The sequence below is a fragment of the Perca flavescens genome, chromosome 16 (assembly GCF_004354835.1).
Source record: "Perca flavescens isolate YP-PL-M2 chromosome 16, PFLA_1.0, whole genome shotgun sequence".
NCBI classification, from domain to species: Eukaryota; Metazoa; Chordata; class Actinopteri; order Perciformes; family Percidae; genus Perca; species Perca flavescens.
In genome coordinates, this window is record NC_041346.1 from 23,225,347 (window position 1) to 23,248,337 (window position 22,991).

The 22,991-nt window shown below is 40.4% G+C and overlaps 1 protein-coding gene across 5 annotated transcripts in view; it reads right to left on the reverse strand.

Annotated features, from left to right (window-relative positions):
• garnl3 (GTPase activating Rap/RanGAP domain like 3) overlaps positions 1-22,991 on the reverse strand; it is a 71,491-nt gene that overhangs the window by 11,871 nt on the left and 36,629 nt on the right. For 3 of the 5 annotated variants that reach the window (XM_028601064.1, XM_028601062.1, XM_028601065.1), the window contains exons 3-26: positions 20,540-20,614; positions 19,219-19,318; positions 17,408-17,526; positions 15,954-16,018; positions 14,354-14,417; positions 14,188-14,214; positions 13,401-13,476; positions 12,660-12,758; positions 12,462-12,565; positions 10,885-10,993; positions 10,669-10,714; positions 10,353-10,459; positions 10,141-10,256; positions 9,584-9,706; positions 6,481-6,555; positions 6,145-6,259; positions 5,979-6,005; positions 5,737-5,841; positions 4,711-4,827; positions 4,076-4,242; positions 3,356-3,514; positions 2,897-2,963; positions 2,431-2,538; positions 1,318-1,436 (exon numbers count right to left, since the gene is read on the reverse strand). In XM_028601064.1, coding sequence (XP_028456865.1) covers positions 1,318-1,436; positions 2,431-2,538; positions 2,897-2,963; positions 3,356-3,514; positions 4,076-4,242; positions 4,711-4,827; positions 5,737-5,841; positions 5,979-6,005; positions 6,145-6,259; positions 6,481-6,555; positions 9,584-9,706; positions 10,141-10,256; positions 10,353-10,459; positions 10,669-10,714; positions 10,885-10,993; positions 12,462-12,565; positions 12,660-12,758; positions 13,401-13,476; positions 14,188-14,214; positions 14,354-14,417; positions 15,954-16,018; positions 17,408-17,526; positions 19,219-19,318; positions 20,540-20,614 — 2,289 coding nt within the window. The remainder of the gene's footprint in view (positions 1-1,317; positions 1,437-2,430; positions 2,539-2,896; positions 2,964-3,355; positions 3,515-4,075; positions 4,243-4,710; positions 4,828-5,736; positions 5,842-5,978; positions 6,006-6,144; positions 6,260-6,480; positions 6,556-9,583; positions 9,707-10,140; positions 10,257-10,352; positions 10,460-10,668; positions 10,715-10,884; positions 10,994-12,461; positions 12,566-12,659; positions 12,759-13,400; positions 13,477-14,187; positions 14,215-14,353; positions 14,418-15,953; positions 16,019-17,407; positions 17,527-19,218; positions 19,319-20,539; positions 20,615-22,991) is intronic. The other 2 variants (XM_028601067.1, XM_028601063.1) reach the window with 1 other exon arrangement.

Here is a 22,991-nt window from a genome sequence, read left to right on the forward strand (position 1 = left end):
TGCCAGGAAATATTAAGAGGAAAAAGGGACAGAAAGGATAAAGTTAGAAGGTGAAATATAGAAGAAAAAAAAATCAAATAAGGATAGAGGAGGACAAAGTATTGTTTTATGCCAGGTGCACTGTGGTCCTTTTTAAAATTATCTATGTGTATGAATTATCAGTGTATTATTGATTTGTAACCATAAAGATTGCCAGAAATATCTCCCACCAGGGTAATAAAGATTGATTGAAATGAGAGCTGAGACAGCTACTTCTATAACGCAAAGCGAGGTCTTCGAACACTAAAAAAACCACTCACAAGCTGAAAGGGCTCTTGCTATAGTTTAGGGGTCTTCAACGTTTTTTAGGCCAAGGACCCATAACCTGAAAGAGAGACGAGCAGGGACCCCCTACTACATATATGGTATAAAATTGAGTTGCATATTAAACTGGGCCTACAATAACGTGTAGGGTGGCCTAAAGCCTTTACGTATACCTTTTTATTGTGCCCTACAATACTATAGCCTCGTGATCCTGTCCTGATCTTGCGAGCTCCAGTTTTCTACTCGCAGATCAGTCTGGCATCTTGAGATAGAGAAAATTTGGAGCCGTTGGCCAAACGACTGACCAATCAGCATTGGGTTTGAGGCGGGTTTAAGTGTGACGCAACAAGAAGCGACTGTTCAGTCTAAACAACATGGCAGCTTCCACGGATGAGATGAGCGTAGCTATCGCGCAAGTTTTATCCGAATTAGAAAGTATTCCTTCATTGAAAGAAGAGCAAAAAACGGCACTGGAGGCTTTTTTCGGAGGAAAAGATGTTTTTGCTCTTCTCCCGACTGGTTTCGACAAGAGTTTGATCTGATTGGTTGATTTGGCCCATCTCTCACCAACATCTTCCCAAAAGTTCTCCAACGGAAAGTTCCCAGATGGATATGCGGAGCAAATGCGAAGCAATCCATCTGGCGGAGTCAGGTTAACAATACTAAGCAACTATTTACGTATTCATATATCATGTTTTAATGTCCAACATACATATGGCAGGCACATGTATGTTGAGGTTGTTGTTGTTAATGTATATTTTCAGACATATTTTAATTATTTTTTATTTATTTAAAAAAAAGTATTTAACAATAATTTGGTGGCCCCCTGCAGTGACTCTGAGGACCCCCTAGGGGTCGCGGACCCCTTGTTGAAGAGCTCTGCTATAGTGAAACTAAGTGTCTTGTACTGTAGATACACCCATAATGCATATCTACAACCTAATCACCAAAACCTTGGACCAGTTTTGGACATAGAACAATTAAATATTACTTACATAAATCAATCATACTGACCCGTGAAGCAGCCAACTGTAGCTCGGGGACCACTGCTGTGTACACAAGGTTGCCATTGACCACTAGTCGGATCTCAATGGAGTCCGTTGTGAAGGCCAGGATGTAAGGAAATGCACAAACTGCGAAGGCAACATGAGTATATGATAAATCCAGTGGCACATTGGACACATCATTAGCTGATGATATATGCAGAACAATCAGGCTGAACATCTCGCTTAGGGGCTCTGGATGATTCCCTTGTCCTCTGTCTGATGTGAAATGTACAACAAGGTGAGAGCAAATATAGCATGAACGACAGTGTCGACAAGTAAAAGATGATTCTGTAAAACCCTCAAACAAACCGTCTGACAGGTGCAACTTAACAGGAAGAGTTAAAGAGCTTGGACATGATCAATAATAATAGGCATTGGTTGACTGGACTGAGTGAAAGAACCAAGACTGAATATGGAAGTGCTATTCAGATTTGTTTTGTGCAGATAACAGAGAACAGGTGATAATCAGTTTAATGAAAGCAGTGAGAGTGACCCAAATAGGGGCAGTAAAAACTAAAATCAGATCAGCTGAAAGGGGCTAAAAAACAAAAAGCTGAGAGGAGCTACAGAGTCAGGTGATACACTTTTAAATTCAATTATATTTTATTGTTGATTTTAGATTTTTTGTAGGTTTGTCACTATGAGTGAAAGCTTTCAAATTACACATACTGATTAGAGAACCTTTACTGTTGCATTCAAACAGAGGCTCTCCAATATGTTTTATGTTATTTGTTTTATTCCCCGGCACAGATTGTTATTGCTTGTTTCAGTGTGTGTGTGTGTGTGTGTGTGTGTGTGTGTGTGAGTGTGAGTGTGAGTGTGTGTGTGTGTGAGAGAGAGAGAGAGAGAAAGGAGGGCAGCAGCATATTGTTATGAACTGGGTCAGGGTTCCAGGTTTAGTACCAATTGTATTTGCTTTTCATCACCAGACACATATATACACGTGTGCACATACAAATAATCACATTGGCCAATTGGATGCTTGTGGCTACACATGGTGTTTCCATGGCAACGGCAAGCCCTGACCAGGCCAGCAGCATGGGCCGGGCGGGGCCCAAGCACTGTTGCCGTGGTAACCTACCAATAGCATTGGGCATCTGGTTCCAGCTGAAGTGGAAATCGGAGGTGTTGGACTGGATCATCGGTGTGGAGCCGTTAAACGGACAAACTTTCTTATAGGAGCAAATATCTGTAAGAGACAGACAGGAAGCAGGTTGAACTTCCAAATTAAATGATTTAGTTTTGTCTGTTGACTGTTGTTTTTGTCTGTGTTTTATTGCTAGTCAGAGAAATTTGAGAGCTATTTGTCATTTTATGTTATCCAGACATAAAAAAGCAAACAAAATGTAAAGTAGGTGGCTGCATGTTCAAAATCTATCGCTGAATAAACTCTTAATATTCTGGAGCATTCTGTGCTTTTATTTTTATTCCAGAAAGGTGTAATGGCAGAGGAAAAACATTAAGGTTCAGCTTTGAGAACAGAGACAGAGACCTGAATCACTGAATCAAATAACATCTCAAATATTCAGAGTTAAACCAAGACTCACAGTTGTAACACAGCAGCAGACCCGCCTCCCCGTCTTCATACACATCAATGGCTGCTACAAAATTTACCTGCAGGCAAGTCAGTTTAGGGGAATCATTTCAACAAGATCCAAAAAGGTCAGGTTTGAGAGACTGTTTTTGACAAATAATGCCAGGTCACATAGCCTCAAGGTACTGTGTATCCATCCAATATAAAAGAAATATTTCTACTACAGTTTGGTATTTATTTTGTTTACTTGTTCAAAAGGAGAAAATGCTTAAAGCAGAATAAGATGGTTTATTACAACAGCTGTTCATCCTCCAGCCTACTCCTTACTGCTGGTGGCTGTGAATGACAACGTGTTAATTTACCCAAGCAGCCTGGAAATCAGCAGGCAAATAAAGCGACTAACTGGAGGTCTGAGTTCAGAAAAAACATTTGGGTTTGCATGTGTGTGTATGTACGTGCACGTGTGCTTCACCCTGTTGGCATCGACATGATGTAGCCGGTAGGCATCTCCAGTGCTCTCATTGATCAGGTCAAACTGATGTTTATAGGCCACACAGATCATATTGTCATTTTCCCCCGTTGGCCCGTCCACCAGCGCCATCACCACCGGCGGGTCACACAGACAGATCTCCTAATGGATGGATGGTACAAGATAACCTCAGTATGTACGCACACACACACACAACACACAACACACACACACACACAACACACAACACACAACACACACAACACACAACACACACACACTTTGGCAAATTGGCACCATTAAAAGTATGCCATGCTAGCTAGTTCCTTTTTGCAATTTACCCATGGATGTGCAGACACCTATAACTGGATTAGTTTGAAAAACTTTCAAATGTCAGGATTATCAGGCAAGTTTAGGGTTATAAGGAACGTCTTTTTCTGATTTCTAAGTGTTTATTTGCTTTGGACATTGCATCCTTGGAAAGTGTAAGTCACACTTAATTGAAAAATATGTGTATCACGTCTGTGTGCTCAGAATTGATATAACATAATCTTGACTCTGAGAAGTAGTACATATAGTAATTTTGTGATGCAAACTGGGGCAATTGAGACACTTTAAAATTCCCCTTATTGCTTTATAAAGGGAATTAACGGTATATTATCTTATTCATTCATTCCATCCATTTATTAATTATTTGATTCACTCATTTAGAATTTAGCGTACCCGTATGTACTGAAACTCCTCTACTGGTGAGTCTGCGCCTGGGGCGACGGCACTGAAACCTTCAAAACGTGGATGTTTCCTGGTGATGAGGAGGAGTTTGTTCCTGATGGCTGCTACTATCCTCAGCTCTGAGCCGTGGTGGGTGTTAATGGAGTATAAATGACAGCCTGGGACAAAGAGGAAGAGGGAGGAGAGCGTTAGAGATAGAGAGCCAGACAGTACATTGGACATGTGCTGTGCTGTAGGTGTTGTTCCCTGGCATCATCCCACAAATCAATGCATCCACCACAGAGAGCTGGCATGGCACCAGCAGCAGTTCAGAGGCTGAGTGTTTGCACTGCCAAAAGGACATTCATAAAAGGTCACAATATCCTGCTTTAGGCTGACATGTCTGTGTGCATTAGGAGGGGATCTCTAAATGGCCAGTATGAACAGGAGAAATAATTGCAGAAAGCAAAAAAACTGTTTGAATGTAGTGTAAATATGGGCACCACAACTATTGTTTTAAGACAGCTGAATCCAAGTACATTTCTCCAGATTACAGTTTATTACAGTTTTTCTTTTTTGTTGTCGGGATTCATTTGCAGCGTGTGCAACTCTATGTTTATTCTCGCATGCCTTATATTGTGTCCTACCTTTAGTTTTCTCCAGTTTATTTTCCCGGCTGTCACACTTGCTTCTGACCAGCTGCTTCTCCTCCAGGCCTCTCTTGAGCGTGCTGAGTCTGTACACATAGAGCCGAGCGTCCTTCCCTGGAAACAAAACAAAAGCCACTTCTGTTTTAGACGAAGTTTAATTCGCCATCTCTCATTTTTAGCATCCTTCCCACGGCCAGACAATGATGCTGTACTGCAGGAGGATTACTAGGAGGCTTCTTAAGGCTAATGCTCTCTCAGAAGCTTAATCAAAGCCCACACACATTCGTGACAAATGTTTGTGCTGCCATCACATAATCACTATCAAAAGCAAGTCAACCCTGTTTGTCAATATTAGGGTTAGCTAATCATCTGCAGAGTAATTAATTACATGTTCTTCTGGTTGAGGCAAACATGAGAGGAATCCAACAGCTGGTTGTTAGTACACAGCGACTTCTTGTTTATACTGTTTGTGTTTTGTTGTTTTTATGCTTGTGGGTCTATATGTGTTCATTTTATCTGTCTGCATGTTTTTAGCACACTGCTCTCTCACAGTCAATCCAGTCCTGCAGTATACACACACACACACACACACACACACACACACACACACACACACACACACACACACACACACACACACACACACACACACACACACACACACACACACACACACACACACACACACACACACACACACACACACACACACACACACACACACACACACACACACACACATGATGGGGATTGGTTCTCTATAGGTCAGCTTCCTTAGATCACAGCCAGAGATCAATGTGTTCACTGGGCAAACGGAGGTGGAAAGGGTAAGTATGTACTGAGCAACACAGAATGAGATGACAGAGATGAAATAAGAAAGAGGGGTGGGAATAATGAGAAAAGAACAATGAGCTGTTAATACAGTTGAAATGAAGAATGAATGAGGGCATGAAAAAGGATGGTTCCTGGGGGAGGCATTCTCTGATGTGCTGCAGGGATGGGGGTGTTGTGGTCCAAGCCTACCTTTGTCAGCTCTGGTGATAAGCAGGTCCTGAGGCTCGAGAACGTGCACCTGCTTCACCACCATGGTTTTGTCAAACACCTGCACTGGGGGCACAGCCTGCGTCTCTGAAACACGACGCATACATCATAATAAACAGATGGGTAAAGTCTGTCAAATTTGTAATAACTGGGGTCGAAATATTTGTAAAACTAAAAATAATCCTGGGAGCAAGAAACCGGAGGATCGGTTGCATGGCACTCACCAGCGTTGGACAGAGCTGGATCAGGGCCTAAAACATGGACAACATCATTATCATCATTATGTCAGCTGTTGGCCTTGGCATTCTGCTGAGCGCAGAACTGAATTGATATGGATGGGTGGCTTTATTTTAGAGGACATGGGGAGATATCAATTAGGGATGACCTCACCATCCAGCAGCATGACCCCCGCCGTGTCGGTGGCAGCCAGCAGAGACTGACCCCACGAGTCGGCACACACGATCTCGTAGGGGAATGTGCTGCAGAACGACTGGGACTCCCATGGCTGCAGCATACATGCGCAGACAGACAAACATACAGACACATGTAGATATACACAGCGGCAAGCATAATGGAATTAATATCCACTTGCACTGCAGAATATTGTTTTGGAGATATTTAAATTAAGGAATCAGATTTCTTTCAATTGCTTCAAGGAAATAACATTTTCGGATTCAGTAGCAGATTAAATGACTAAAGTAAAATGTCTCAAAGACATGCTCTCACTTCTTTCCTGCACAGGCCGGTGGTAACAAGGCTAGTTGGGGCATCTCCTCTCACAATGGTCTTCAGCTTCAGAGCCTAAAATAATAAAATGGTATCAGATATTAGGCAACAACAGAGACATCTGTCAAGTCTGTATGCTTTGGCCTGCAGTGCTGGAAGAACCAAAACACCAAAACAACAATGCACATGTAAAAGTCCTGCATTCAAAATAAAAGTAGAGCAAAATGTGCTTCAAGTTTCAGTCAGTGATTACTTATACATTGTTAGAGTGTTAACACGGATGCAACAATGTGTAAGTAGCATTTAACTGTTGTAGCTGGTGGAGCTAGTTTTAAAGATTATTATTTTAAGATTATTTTATGGGCATTTTAGCTAAAGACATGAAAGGGGAGAGAGAGGGGGAATGACATGCAGCAAAGGGCCGCAGGTCGCTGCATCGAGGATGATCAGATATATATGGGCAGGCAAACTACCAGGTGAGCTACCCAGGAGCCCTACTGTTGGTATTTTAATCCAGTGGTTCCCAACCTAGGGTTTGGCCTCCCGCCAAAGGGTCACAAAATAAATCTGATGGGTCGTAAAGTAATTAATGAGGTAGGAAAGAAGAAAAAAATGAAATTCGGAAACATACATTTTTATTCATTTTTCAGACTTTTCTCTAATCTTTTGTTTTTTGCTGATGAAATATTGGATAAGTTTACCACTTTTGGCCTTGAAGTGATTAAACTGATTTAAATGAAACAAGCTGACGAGTTTAGAGGAGAAATACATCTTTGGTGAAACGGCTACCAACTCTTGGACATCTAAAACGTAACACGGAGCCCCACATATATACAGGTTTTCTCTAATTGTGTCCCATGCTTTGTAAAAAGTAAAATGTTTCCCTCTGAAATGTAGTGGATTAGAAGCATAAAGTGGCATTAAATGGAAACACTCCATTAAAGTACAAGTACCGTATAATTGTACTTGAGTGTGCCATGTACCACTTTAGGTTGCACACATTTTACACCTACACTTAAAGTAACTGATCACTTCTTAAAATAAATAATGTGCTTAATATTTAAACACTGGACAATGTCTGGACAAGACTTTCAAATCATGGACCCTGCATGAACTGCATGTGAATCGTGCATATAAATGCATAACCAGTGTTGGGAAGGATACTTTCCAAACGTATTTCGTTACAAAATACAGAATACATGCCCACAAATGTAATTTGTAACGTATTCCGTTACGTTACTCAATCTGAGTAACGTATTCTGAATACTTGGATTACTTCAAGATTACTTCCACATTGAATTGCGTTTTATAAGTGTAGGAATGCGGCTATCACATCTTACTAAACAGGCCTATAATGGTGTGTTCGTTTCCTTCCAACTAGCTGAATGTGTACCTGAACAAGCAGACAGATTATTGTATTGGTAGTCCCGAACTGCATAGCCTACTACAAAATAAATAAAAAGGTGTAATTGCTTTAAATCTCAAATAGAATACAGTGTACACAAACGCTCAAGCAGCAGCCAGCTGCAGAGTGAGGCATTTCTATTTACATATCTGCATAAACAAGCAATCTGGAGATAATGAAATCAATACCAACCAACAGAACAATGACTTGGTAGTGCAGTGTACTTTGTCATCCGTGAGAAAATATCCATAAAAAAGGAATCCATGACAACAGGAAATCATTGTGTACAATGTGTATTACACATTGAGAGAGTCAGTTTAGTTGAGGACAAACACCTTGTCTCTTCAAAACTGGATAATCAATGACTTGACACGTCTGCCTTCCTTTGTTTTCACGCTTTACAGCACAATGTGTCGAGGCCTCGGCTTTGTGTTTATGAGCAGAGAGCGACACGAGCAAGAGAAACCAGGTAGAAAACAATCAGTAACAACAAGAACAAGGGTTAGCAACTGAAGATAAACAAAAGAAACAACAGAGACAGAATTAATTTAGTAGCATACACATATATCTCAATGAACTAATTCAAAAAAGGTACCGACTTCGCTAACCTAATTTCTTCGAGCAGTCTGTTTGACAGTGTGCAGCTGCAATGGAAAATACCCACCAAGTGTTTATTTTCAAAGTAGACTGAGACCTATAAACCAGACCTTCTTGAGTTTTAGCACAACAGGCTTCAGTTCACAATAGGCCACACATTTGTCTATAGAATATCTAATACCCCACAAATTACTTGAAACAAATTATTTCCATAAAGCCAAAGGTCATCTAGGTTTAGCCCCTCGGACAGTTCTCTACGCACTTCTCTTTTTTTTGTTCTTTGGTCTTTGTTCCTGTATAATGATAGTTACGTCAGCACCCAGAACAGTGGTGTAATGGTGATTACATCAGCCCAGAGTTCCTACAGTATATTATTTCATCCTGATCCTCCTGAAAGGAGGTGTCCAGTTCACTTAGCTGTTCGTCTGGAATTGCAGCTCTTAAATTACTGTATCCAAGTATAAAGAGTCACAGATCTTCCTCACATATGAGAGAGATGTCTGCAGCACTGCTAACGCCCCGCAGTTTCTCTATTTGGCTCAACATTGTATGAATATTGAAAAATGCACTGGCAAATAAGTGTCTATAAGGGTCACTAAAAAGACTACATTTGGAAAATACCCACTTGATTTCATTATAGACTGATAAAGCCGTGTACAATGCATTTCTGCACAAAACATGGACTGATGATTTTGTCCCCCAACACCGAACCTATCCTGAATTTAATATTAAATTACAATAATGAAATATATAATATGTAAAAGTGACATGATTTCTTCTGTTAAAACATTTTAAAATTGAGGCAACTACGAAAGGTGAATATCATTTTTATAAATGTATGTAAAAAAATTTACATTGACCGACAAGTTGAATAACTGCTGATATTACTGTGTGTTCAATGATAACAAAGTTCAACGTTTTTTTGTGCTTACATGTGCATGTGTTTAGGTTTCTTAGTTGTGTTTGTGTATCTTGGTTTCCATGTGTTTCTGCCTTCTTACTGCAGAGCTCTGGTTGGTTGGTAATACTTTTGGTTTGTGTGTGTATGTATGTGTGTGTGTGTGTGTGTGTGTGTGTGCTTTTTTTTTTCTTCTTCCTTACCTGCCCTATTCTGACAAATTCGGCCTGCCGTGCCTCCTCCTTCTTGCGTGCCGACTTTGGAGACTCAGGCAGCACGTCGCTGAAGGACCGCCGATTTAACATGTTCTGAGGAGAAAAAGGAACCTAAACGTGGAACACCAACGTGCACAGAAACACAGAGAGAGAAAAAGAAAGCAGAAAGGGGTCTTAGAGACTGACCCTGGCAGGTGGGTGAGAACAGCGGCAGTATTAACACAGTGAGAACTAAGTAGTGTTAGGAGCAACAGTGAAAGGAGGGGAGAAGAAAACAAGAGAAATAGGAACAAAAGTGATGTGAGGAGAGAGAGCCCTGCTGAGAAAGTCAGCATTGCAGTAATATCCAGTCGGTGTGGTGCAGTATGCGGCGGCAGACTGAGGGCTGCAGTGGAAAACAGAAGAACACAACTCAGGAGTGGCTACAGTCACTACCAGGGACTGAAGTGACAAGGAGGAGACAACTTGGATGGACAAAAAAGTATGTCTATCCAAGAATGAACAAGACACTAGACTAGGTAATTAGCAGTGCAGCTGTGCGGTACCTTGTGCAGGTCAGGCATGAGGTCCTGGTACAGCGAGCGGATCAACATGTCAAGGGTCCGCTGACGCTTTTGGGCAAACGTTGGCGTCTCCAGTGTGGCTTTCTCTCCATTGATTACTGCAGGAGATGAAGCGAGATCACATTAGGAAAAAAGGAAACAGGGATGGTGCATGTATTGGCCATGTTCTCATTTTCTTTGTTTTATTTACTTACATTTGACTAATAAAAAGTCCCTGAATTCTTGGTGATCAGTAAATACAGGCGGAGATGGGAGAGGAGGTCCAAACAGTGGAACACTCTCCTCTGAGAATATCTTCAACCTGTGACAAAGAGAAGATATATAACATCTCTCTTACACTTACAACGGATGTAGAGCATGTCACACAGTATGGCAAAGTAAAGTCTACTACTTTTTTAAATCACAGAAACAATCAAGAGGACCAAGTAGCCAGAACTTTTCAGTCGAGAAGTTCAAAAACAGTTCTGGATTGGAACACCATACACATACAACATTAATCTAAGGACTCACCTGTAACTGTCATTCTGGCTATTATACCTAACTAATGCAAAAATATCTGGAGGTGAAGTGAAGGAAATACTGATTATATAGCAGACAGAATAGCAATCCATGTATTTTTAGTGTTACAGGGCTGATGTGATATCTGTTCAATCGCAGAAGCTTTGCTCAACATGACGCTGATTACCACTTCATTTCTCTGACAATCATTGTAGGTGTGAAGGATACGGGTGAAGTGCGATCGGATCATAGACGGTTTGAAGGACGACGATGCGTCATCCCCTTCCTGGAATACTATGGTAACAATGTCATTTCCAATGTGTCTCTTCCTCTCCACCTGCCAGAGAGGACATAAAGGGACACAAGATGAGGAAGAAAACCGCAACTTAACCTCAGTACTCTGTGATTCATGCGTGCGAGACAGGAACTGTCTTTAAACCGGGATTAATTGATTTTATGGTCACTTAGGGGCAGAGCAGCAAACTGTATCTTAGCACACAATTGCCTTTTACACATCCAGCAGACACACAATTAGCATTCATTTGGAGTCGTGTTTCTGTGCACCTGATAAATGTAAGTACAATACCCCTCCTGCCCCCAAGATAAAATCCAGACAACTGCATACAAACATACATACATACATACATACATACATACATACATACATACATAGACACAAATACTACATATATTCACATATTCATCTATATTTGCTCACACACACAATACCAACACACAAACCTACGGAAAATGCAATACAGTATTGCAATAACTACATTTGACTCTTAAATAGTGCAAACAACAATCCAACTGCCGTAATATTCTTCAGTGAGTTGTTGTAATAAATTACATAAGTTAACAGTTCTGAAAAGGAAACAGGAGAATAAATATTTAACAGGTGATTTTCTTTATATCCAACACCTTTGGAGTGAAATTAACACTACAGTACAACTTCACCAGTTAAACTGAACTGACTATACACTGCAGAGTGACTCTGCGCCCAGGTGTGAAATACAATCATATCTCACAGTTTTTGCCTCTCAGGTGGATGGGAGACAAGCAATAGACGAGCAGCCACACTCACATGCAGTACGAGCACAGACTGTTCCTTATTTTTGACCGCCATGAATGTCTTTTTTTTTTTATCTTAAGAAGAAATCCAATTACGTGTTAGATCTGCCAAGGAGCAGCCCTTTTAAATCATACGCACTAATATTGGCATTACTGAATGGAGCTCTACAGTAAAGCACTAACGTCCTTTCTTCTCCTTTTCTTCCTATATTGAGAACATTTAGCCATGTTGGCTGCCATTGTACTGGCCTCCTATCAGAGTGCTGTTAAAGTAGAGGCTTTTCTCTGCTAAATGACAGAGAGATGAAGACCTGTGACTGCTGTGCAATTAAAGTTTCTGCAACTTCTTTAATATAGCACAACCAAAGGGGTCTGATCTTTGGGCAGAGTTGGTGGTGAAAGAGAAGTGAAATTAAGATTTTAAATCATCCTCAGGGGAACATGAATGTCTGAACCAAACCTAATGGCAATCCATCTGATAGGTGTTGAACCATTTACTCAAAACCGCAAATGTTAACCTCATGGTGGAGCTAGAGGAAAAGTCAGGGGATCAACAAGGTCTATAGGATTCATCCTTTGGGGATCCTGAATGGCAGAGCCAAATTTCATGTCAATCCATCCAGTAGTTGAGATATTCCAATCTGGGACATAGTGGTGGACCGACATTGGCACTTCCCTAGGGTGGCTAAAAATGTAAACTATATAACAGGACAAAAACACATGCAGACACCCACCTGCTGCTTATTCTCTTTAGAGTAGGGTAACATGGTGGACACATGGAACATGAGCTCATGGCCCTGATACACTGTGTAGATGGACTTAATCCCTGTAGTGTCATCTGCAGGTGAAAAGCGAATGACAAAGGTAATTGGCAAAATCAAAGGCCTTTTACTTTAAAATGATGCCAATACGTCATTCAGCAGATCTCTTACTCTTGGTGTCTAGCCCTCCACGGTAACCTGCCCATCCCTGCAGTGTAATGGAATCACCCAGAAGATTGAGAAACTTATCAAAGCTCTCACTTCCCGTCTCTGAAACCAACAAACACAGGACTTTTGACTTAGCGGAAATCTTCTATTGCAGTACATTTTGTTTTGATACAGGGATAGCTTGACATATTGCGAAATACCCTTATACGCTTTCCATCCATGACTTAAATGAGAAGATTGATGGCACTCTCATGTTTTTACACTAAATAATAAACTAACACCAGCAGCCGCTTAGCTTAGCCTAAGCACGACGGGAAACAAGGAAAAACATCTAGCCCGGCTCTGTCTTAAAGTAATAAAATCCACATGGAAAAACCTCTAAAGATCACTAATTACCATCTTGTTTGTTCAATCTGTATGAAAAACGTGTAAAAACAACAAGCAGGGGGAGATGCGTGCCAGATTTTTACTTGGCTAGGCGCAGTAAATAAATGAGATATAACATGTTAGAGACCCTTAGAGATGCTGGTTGGCGGATTTTGTTGTGTTCAGAACCAGGCTACTGTAGTCGTTTCCCCGTTTCCAGTCTTTATGCTAAGCTAAACTAACCGGCTGCTGCCTCCAGCTTCATATTAAATGGACAGATATGAAAATGGTATTGATCTTCTCATCTCACTCTTGGCAACATAGTGCTTTCCATCCCTTTAATAGTTTTGGACATTGAAAAAAGTTAGAGAGATTTACCATTGCTAAACATCTCGTCATCTGTGAGCTGTCCGTCTTTGGCAAACAGGACGCCAAATTTAAAGTTGACTGAACCCTACAAAATTATAGCTGGGTTACAATTATGAAATAATTTACATTTCATGCATTTAATATTACGGTCTATTAACATACAGTGCTGCTATTGTCAGAAATATAATGCAAAAGATACATAAAACGGTATTTAAACTGCTAATTATCAGTCTTTATGGAAAAATAAGAACAAAGATATACAGAGGGAGTATTTACACAACATGAAGACAGTATTAATAGCATGCTTTTACTGTACAATAACATGAGACAAATACAAATGAATGAATAAAGTAATTAATATAAATAATAAACTGTAGTTGGAGATATATTTAATATTTTTTTCCTGCAAGCTGCAAGTATGGCAGATACTTTTACCAGATAGAGTCAATAAAGAATCAAACATTTGGATATATGTTATATGTGGGTACAGTATGTGAAGGTTACTGGAAAGGACATACCTGATGAATGTCTAAGACCAATATTTATTTTCTAAATAAATTATTCCTTGCGTAATGGTCAGCGTGCGGGACTCTTTCTAAAGCTCCTGATCTGCTACTTTTGATAATATCCTACGCACCTGCCCGACAAAAGAGGTGTGCAAAAAAGCTTTTCTACGTTGTACTGGAAAGGACATAAAATAAGTACTGTAGTCTTTATCCTTGAAAACAAATGATCGCTACCATAACCAATTAATGAATAAGCTAAACTGTACTGCGAGAGCAGTATCATCCTATACCTCCTGTTCCTCCAACACCAGCAGATCCTGAGGAAAGAGGATACAACAATTATTATTCACAATGACAAGCACTCCAGCCTGAGGATAGTATACAGTTTAGATGCTGCTGATCATGCCTGGCATGAAATGGATTTAAATAAGAGCTGGCTGATGTTCTAAATCTCACCTTCTGAATCTCCGGGTTGAGGATCTCCCTGGGGCCTTTCTCAAACCTGTCCATGTTCATTGCACTGGAGAAGAAGAAGAAAAAGAAAATGAGGAGTTAATATAAATGGACAGTATTTCTATAGCGCTTTGCTAGTCTTAACGACTACTCATAGCACTTTTACAGAGTACAGGAACCATTCACCATTCACACACATTCATACACTGTGGCCAAGGCTGCCTACAAGGTGGCACCTGCTCATCAGATAAACATTCACACGCTCTCACACACCGATGGCACAGCATTGGGTAGCAATTTGGGGTTCAGTGTCTTGCCCAAGGACACTTTGACATGGGACTGCAGGGCCAGGGATCAAACCACCAACTTCCAATTGGTAGGCGGCCGCTGTACCACCTGAGCCACAGCCGGCCACCAGTGGAGGAAGTAGTAATAAAAAGAAAAGAAAAAGGGGTACTATAGTATTGATGAAAGACAAATGGCCCAAAGGGGTTACACAGAAAAATGAGCGAGGATTTCTCCTCATGTTTGTACCATTTGTCCTCATTCAGAGTTTGAGCGGTGATGCCGCTCAGCCCGAGGAATTTATAATCTTCAATCTCCTGTTTCATGCATCTTGTTATATCCTGTTACCTGTCGGTTACGAAATCTGCTACTGGAAACATAATGTTAAAGATATGTTTTGTCAGATTGGGTATTTTTCTCAGCGATTGGGCTACTTTTATATGTTTGAGCTGGTAAAACAGTAAAAATTAGGATAGCTAAACATTCTCTGCTTTCAGCTTCTTAAATATGAGGATGTGCTGCTTTTTTTGTCATATATTATAGTTAACTGAATATCGTTTTGAACTATTGATCAGACAAAACAAGCAACATAAATATGTCCCCTTGTGCTCTGGAAAATTATAATGGCATTTCTTTTTTTATAAATGTTCTAACATTTTATAAACAAAATGATAATGAAAAGAATTGCTAATTGCAGCCCTTAACTGATGGCCGACAAAAGCAAATTACATTTCAGTTCTTCACAACTACACTGAAAATGTCTGTCTGATTCAAATAATAAATTCATCATACCTACACTATTTGATAAAGGCCTTGTAAAAGCTGTTCACATAAGTGAGGAGGATTTGGAGTGTATTGTATGTTTCATTGTTGTGTGTTTAATGATGTGTAAATATGCAAGCATACAGAGACCAATCTGCATGTCTGTATCTTATTCGAAAAGAATATTATCATACCCCACTAGAGACTTAAAACAATATAATGACTTTAATATCTCCATGTAGGTATGATCATATGTTGTTAAAATAGCATACACACAAGCAGCTTGGTGGCAAATATGCTTGCACATACACAACAGTAAACACTGTGAAACATACTATCAGTATACTTGTGTGTGTATTTGTGTGCATTGGACATAAGAAAATGCCACTTTTATGCTAATTAGGCAAATTTGAGGCTTTGATTTCCTGTCAATCACATCCGTAGTCTTCATGTCTCAGCAGCAGCATGTGATAACCAAAAATATTAATTTTCATACAAGTATTGTATAGAGTGAATGAACTGTGCCGTCTGTAGAGCCTCGGGCTGCACTTCTCACCTTAGGATGGACTTGACTGATAGTGTTTTAGTCGGGCTGTAGGGGAGGCTGATCTTCAGAGTGCCCTGAGCGAACAAGAATGACACAGATCAGGGATTACAAACTCTTTTCTCTGAGGAGTCACTTGCTCTAACCTGTCGCACTGTTGCTCATTTCTAAAAGAATATCCAGCAAACTCAGTATTAGCCAAAAGAAATTCACAGCCTGCGACATATTTTCATACAATAAATACAGAGAACCAAATTAAACCAGAGCAGTTCAAGCCAAACAAAGTTGTTCTGTTACAACAACAATAACATCCTGTACCAGTTAGAGTCTGACAGAAGACAAATCAATGTGATCAGGCAGCGGAGGTGCACCTAATCAAGTTCCAGATGAGGCTGGAGGCCAAAATTAAATCCAAGCTATCTTCGTCATGAAGCTGAGTCACCACACTACAAACACACAATAATGAGTAACATAGTCCCTCAACATGCCATTTTGTGCCACCTTATATTTAAATACACCTAAAGTACAACCTACAACTGTGTACTCAGTAGAAAATAAAGATCCTATGAGCCAATGAGGTGCTTATACTTTACTTGAGTATTTACATTTTATGCAACTTTATACCTCTACTCCACTACATTTCAGAGGGAAATACTGTACATTTTACTCCAACAAGATTTCCCCCCTCAGCTTCTCAGATGGTTGCATTTAGATGACTTTTCAAGGCCCAAAGAGGTAAAACTATCCATTATTTCGTTAAAAAAAAATATTGGAGAAAAATGCAACTTTGTATAGCAGAACTTGTTTTTTCCTTTTTTTATACCTCAATAATAATCATCTCATGACACCCCCCACCCAACATGCAAGTCTGTTAACTTATTATATTTTGCTTTTTGCCATTTACAGCTGTTGTTTTTTACTCTCATCTTATCTTGTGGCCTTTTGGAGGGGCTTGACCCCATTTGTAAAATGCTACTTACACACTGATGCATCCAAATGAACAGTATAATAATTATGTACACAGTCACAGCTGTGCTGCTGCTAATACTGTACTTCTGTACTTGTATTTAAAGGAGCCGTGTGGAGTTTTCTTGTGAGCAAACAACAGATATGTAAACAACAGATATGTTTACATTCATAAAATGCATTTTGTGTATCCTTTAGGTTTGACAAATGTGTTGAATGCATTTCCTTCCTCATAAAACAGCTGCAAAAGCAGATTCTAAATCCTGCATTGTTTACATCCATGTTTACTAGCTAGCGTACTTCTTTTTCTCTGCCTTTTTGCATGTGTCCATGTGTCCTATGATAAACAAAACCAGGACCCACATTTAAAAAAAACTGCTTCACAGCGTTACGAGATGTCAAAAACTTATTTTACTTGTTATGGAGTATTTCTTACACTGTGGTATAGCGACTTTTAATTGCGTGACTTGTTCCACCCGGTGTGCAAATGGTGAACTCACCGACTTTCTCCAGAGGATGGCTCTGTACTGAGGAACCCGCTGGTTGTTCTGGTCCGAGAGGACGACTGACAGGTAGAAGGGGTTCTTCTCTGCATCTGTACCCACGTAGTTCTGGTGGACTGAGGGAGAGAGAGAGAGAGAGAGAGAGAGAGAGAGAGAGAGAGAGAGAGAGAGAGAGAGAGAGATAATAATACAGATACAATCATACATACTCACACAAAGAATGATCAGAAGACTGATGTTTTAGTTTTACTTATTTAGGTAGAATATTTTATCTCTTATTCTGTAGGTATTCATCACCCCCTTTTATCCCCTTGTGGTGTCTTGGCCTGTGGTTCTTGGCCTTTTTGTTCTCCTTCCTACTTATTCTTTTCTCCCATTCATTAACCCCCCCCACACACACACACACACACACACACACACTCCCAGTTCTCTCTGTGTGTGACATGGGCACAGACAAAGATCTCAAAAGCAGAGTCACACATTCATGCCTCTGCTTCTTCGGTTGACAGGGTAACATCGTCAGAAACAATGCTCAACAGACCTCCAAACCCAATTAGACGCAGGATCTCTGTCTGCATTGCTGTCCCTTTCTTTGTCCTCCTCTGATGCTTTCTTTTTCTCTCATGTCATGTCTCTTTTTCCATAATTTCATTTTCTTCCTCTATTTGGTTTTTATCTCTCTTTATTCTCCATTAACCATATTTTTATGCTTCAGGTGAGCAATGACATTGCAAGGTAAGGTTGCAATTATGTACTTATTAGTTTAGACAGCTTGAGCTCTCTCCGTGTGAGAAGAAAGCACATTGTAATCAATCAGGAGTTGTCTTCATATCCGATGCAAGACAACGGGCAAACAAACGAGGTCAAACTGTTTTGCTTTTCTTCACTTAATCATCAAGAAATTAAGAATTCAAGTCTTTGTATTGGATGCTTCATTAGACAGGAAGTGGATATGTTAATATAATTGGCCTAGAGTTCATAATGCGTTGTGTTGTACGATGTAGTCTCTAGCTCTGCTCAGGCTGTGACACACAGATGGCTCAGCTGCAGTCCAAACAGGTCGAGCCAACTTTCTGGAGACATGGCTCATTTTAAACTGCCCATGCCGTACCATGATTAGACCCTGGCTACAGAAGAAAAGGCATTGGTCTTGCTGTCCAACGTTCCTTCACAATTATCTCCATGCTTCTCGGGCTCGTTCCTTTTAAGCAGAAGGCATTCCTCCTAATTCGAGTCACGGTAAAGAAACCCGGACAATGATCTTTTTGTTGCACAACTTTCTGTGCCGCCTCCACTCCGAGCCTGAGAACAGGCGGGGTATTAATGAGGATGGCGAGATGATGAGGGTCAGAAAGGTGGAGGAGCAGGTGACCGCTTCTAATGTTTTTTTTTTTTTTTTCAACAATAGCAGAGACTGCTCCTGTGAATGGCTCCTGCTAGCCTGGGCTCATTTCAGAAGCTGGCAGTCCAATCTTAATGCATTATCTGTTTGAGGCATGCTCTGTCTAGTGGTGGTGAGGCTGTGTGTCCTCAATGGGCTTCCTCCCTGGACAGTGTATGGGATTAGACTCTCAGTGGGGATATGGCTGGATGCTAACAAGTTTTGGCCTTGAATGAAGAGCAGTGCAGTGTGAGGACAAGGCTGACTTCATAAGATAAGAAGTGTCCTGTGGACCAGGGAAGAAACAGAGGATTTTTTATTTCTGCATCTCAAAGGCTCTCCCTCACACTGTGTATTTCTCTCATTATCTCACACTTACACCATGTGTGTGTTAAAAAAAAAAAAAAAAAAAACGAGCAACACTGACCTTTTCCCAGGAAGTATTTAAAGAACCATCTGGTGTGGTACTCTGGATTCTCCAGATGGACATCGGTTCTCCTCCAGGTTCCTGGCGTGTAGTCCAAAGCCTGTTTGTAACACACACACACACACACACACACACACACACACACACACACACACACACACCTTGAGTCACAGCAGTCTTCCCTTTGGAAAAAAAACAGTAGCACAATGCAGCAGTACTGATTAAAATACTCTGGTCAGGAAATCACACCCACAGTGAGTTACTGTTAGTCGTTTTGCGGTTACTGTTTTTGTCATGATGGAAATAATCCATACCAAGAGGTGAGACATAAGCAAGGGTGTGAATCACATTAGGACAGGGGACCACAATAGACATACTCTAGCTGTGGTTTTTTAAACTGACATAGAACAACAAAGATCATGTTGCAGCTGGGAATGATTAAAACTGTACTGAGTAGAATATACTAAGGTTGTTAAGCGTGATGTTAGTTAACTGAAGAAACTGAAACTTGTCATGTTCGTCTAGTCATATGACTTTAAGGACATAAGACAGGAAGCTGGCTGTGAAATGTCAGTCTACAGTCAATTATGACAATGATGTTTGGAGATCTGGTGAAGGAGATTCATATTAAATACAGTATCAAAAATCCTGATTCTTCTCTTTGCCTGTGTATATATTTTTTGCAACTAATGCAACTAAGTTAACAAGCCAGTACGTGACCCCAGGCAGGGGCAGACTGGGGCAAAAAATTGCCACTCGTGATTTTCCCCCTCCAAAATGTCACAGATTGCTTGATTTGATAAATCATTTTTACCAACAGAAAAAGTAAACTATCCTGCATATAACTATTAAAAGGCAACAATGGGAGAAAAGTCAGAAAAGATCAATGGCTCCATGAGAGTAATAGTTCCAGCACGTAACTCCCCATAAAACAATAAAGTTCATTTTATTTGTACAGAATTAACAAACAAGATGAGGTGGTAATGAGTGAGCTTTAGAGGGGCTGGCAGGCAAACTTTTGGATAGAGCCAGGATAGCTATGCTAACTAAGCTAATCATCTCCTGGCATTAGGTACAGACATGAGATTAATATGGATCTTCTATCCAACTCTCAGCAAGAAAGACAATATATCCCACATGTCAAACTATTCCTTTAAGTTACTGTAAATTAGTGGCATATCATTTAATAATAATTTGTCTTCATCTATAGATGTCTGACCATCATCATCTTTAGGGGAAGTCTATGGCCTCAAAAATGACCATCATTTCATTATTTGCTGAGGTTAGTGAAAGAAAGAAGGCTGATGTATGTTGTATGGACCTCATCTGAAGAGCCATTCTCCACCCTGAAGCGGCCTGCCCTCTGAATGGCCCCATCTGCGTCACTGGAAATTAGCTGAGAGGGAGACAGAGAGACAGAAAATTGCTTAAAATTAGACATGTGACAAACCATGACTTGTGGCAGACAGTAATAAACAGGTCATAAATACATTAGAGCTGGCTATCATCACAGACGAAAAAGAGGAACCAAAGGCAGAAACATCACCTCCATGTGACAACAGCAGTACGAGTCCTACAAACATATCTGTCCTCAGCAGTCTTCCCCTGCAGATTATCAACGTCTCCACACTTCTGTAATCATCAATAATTACTCAAGCCATTGCAATGATTCCTCTGACTCCCTTCACTGTAAAACAAAATGTTTTTATGCTGAATTTCTTTTCTTCTTTTTCTCGCATCTGCCACTCTCTACTTATCTCCCCAATTATCCGTCTCTTGCTGACTCACCTCTCTCGACAACAGCATTGGAGAGGAGACATTATGAGAGCGAAATGGGACAGGTAATGATAGTTGAAGAGTGAGAACAGAATGTATCCTCTGTAAGATATTTTGTCAATATCTCTGCTGAATTAACACAGGAGGGCAAAGAAGTGATAGTTCCCCCCCACTTTTATCTATATATTTATGGCTATTTAAGACCACTCTTGCAGGGCAGGGCTCCCCTCATATTAATTAATTATCTATTCATGTTTTTATTTAAATTTCTTTAATGATGCCTATTTGTTTTTAGCTTTTTGTCTTTAGGTTGTTGTGTTGTAATTGTTGTAGCTTGTATTGCAAGACAAATTTCCGTGTCTACGGACAATAAAGTGCTATCTATCTATCTATCTATCTATCTATCTATCTATCTACGTACATGCAACTTAAATAAATGGTTTCACATTCTGGGGAATACTGTACACTTGCTGGCTTTCTTCCTAAATGGTAAATGGCAAGCCACATTTCTAACCTCAGCACTCTGTATGTTGCTCTGCGATTCGATCAGAATGCGTTCTGTACGCTAACTTTAGCAGAGTCAAACTGCGGCAGATCGGTTTGTTATATAGAAATGTGTTATATTTGGCTAATACATTGACTTTGTGTTTGCAAATCCTTGGGTGTGTGTGCATATGTGTGTAGGCTGCAGTCCTTTCCCAGTGTCAGATCAAGGTTGACATGTTCTTAGACCTGTAACAGGGGAGCCAATGCTGACACGTTTCATCTGAATTTGGTGTGACTGATGTATGACTGCTTTGTTTTAGTAATGTAAAAGCTGTCTGTGTACAGTTAATTACATGTGATATCTCAACACTAGTAATGGGTGATTTGCCACATTCTTCTTACCCTTGTGAACATCTTCAAAACCCCCTTCAATCTATTGCTCTTCACATTCCATTTTCTCTTTTATCGCCCCAACACCATCACACTGAATGATGTTTTGTTGCCAGGCAACAGACCGCAGAGTCTCTCCTCCCTTGTCTCTCCCTGCCTCTATTCTCTGCGTCTTTAACCTCTGCTCTTTGACCGCCTTGACTGTCGTGCTCTACTTTTGCTCCCCTCGCCGATAGAGGTCTCTGCTCTGCCGACATATACTGCTTTATATATACTGTTTTAAAAAGAGTTGGCTGTGTATCCCTGCACACACACTGTGGTCCAGATGGCCTGAAATGGTCAGGAGGAGCCAAGCAAGAAGAGGGTGAAAAGGAAGTTCCTCGGAGAGAAAGACTGAACATGGACAGCTGCTAAGTGTACCTCTTAGTGTAATGGACCTCTAGGAGGAACACACAGAAACAAGGAAACTACTCCAACTACGGAATACTTTCATTATCGATCTGTTGTTTTGATTAATAGTTCAGTCCAAAAAATAGAAAATAGAGGTACAATGTGCCAGTTTCCTTAGTCCTAGGTGACGTCTTCTTTTGTCCAACCAACTCTTCAAAAGCAGGAAATCGTTATATTTTAATGGCTGAAAATAGCAATTTCAGTTAAACTGAAAACATGATGGGAAATAATGATCATTATTATAATGTAAATAATGATAAACATGCTGAAATAAAGGGAAAGTCTGACTTCAGAAATGCCGATTGACCAGTAAATTGTACTGTGGCTCATTTTCTATTTCCAGTGATGAGATGGAGAAGCTACTGTACATCCAGCACAAACTGTGTTCACTATCAACTGCTGAGGTAGCTCTGTCGACACAAAAATAAGTGGCTGAGATGTTCAGGAATCAAAGACACGCTTGCAGGCAGACGATCAGAAAACTGGACACTGTAGCAATGATCATGCATACTGGGATATGAATAACCAGCTTTCTCATTTTCCATGTAAATGCTATATCCTGAATATGATCAAAACCATGAATGGCCGACACAACCTGTCCAAAAACTAAGCAGTGTTTATCAGTTTGGAGAGTGGGTGGTGTGCCCTACTTCAGCGGCTCATTAGATCAT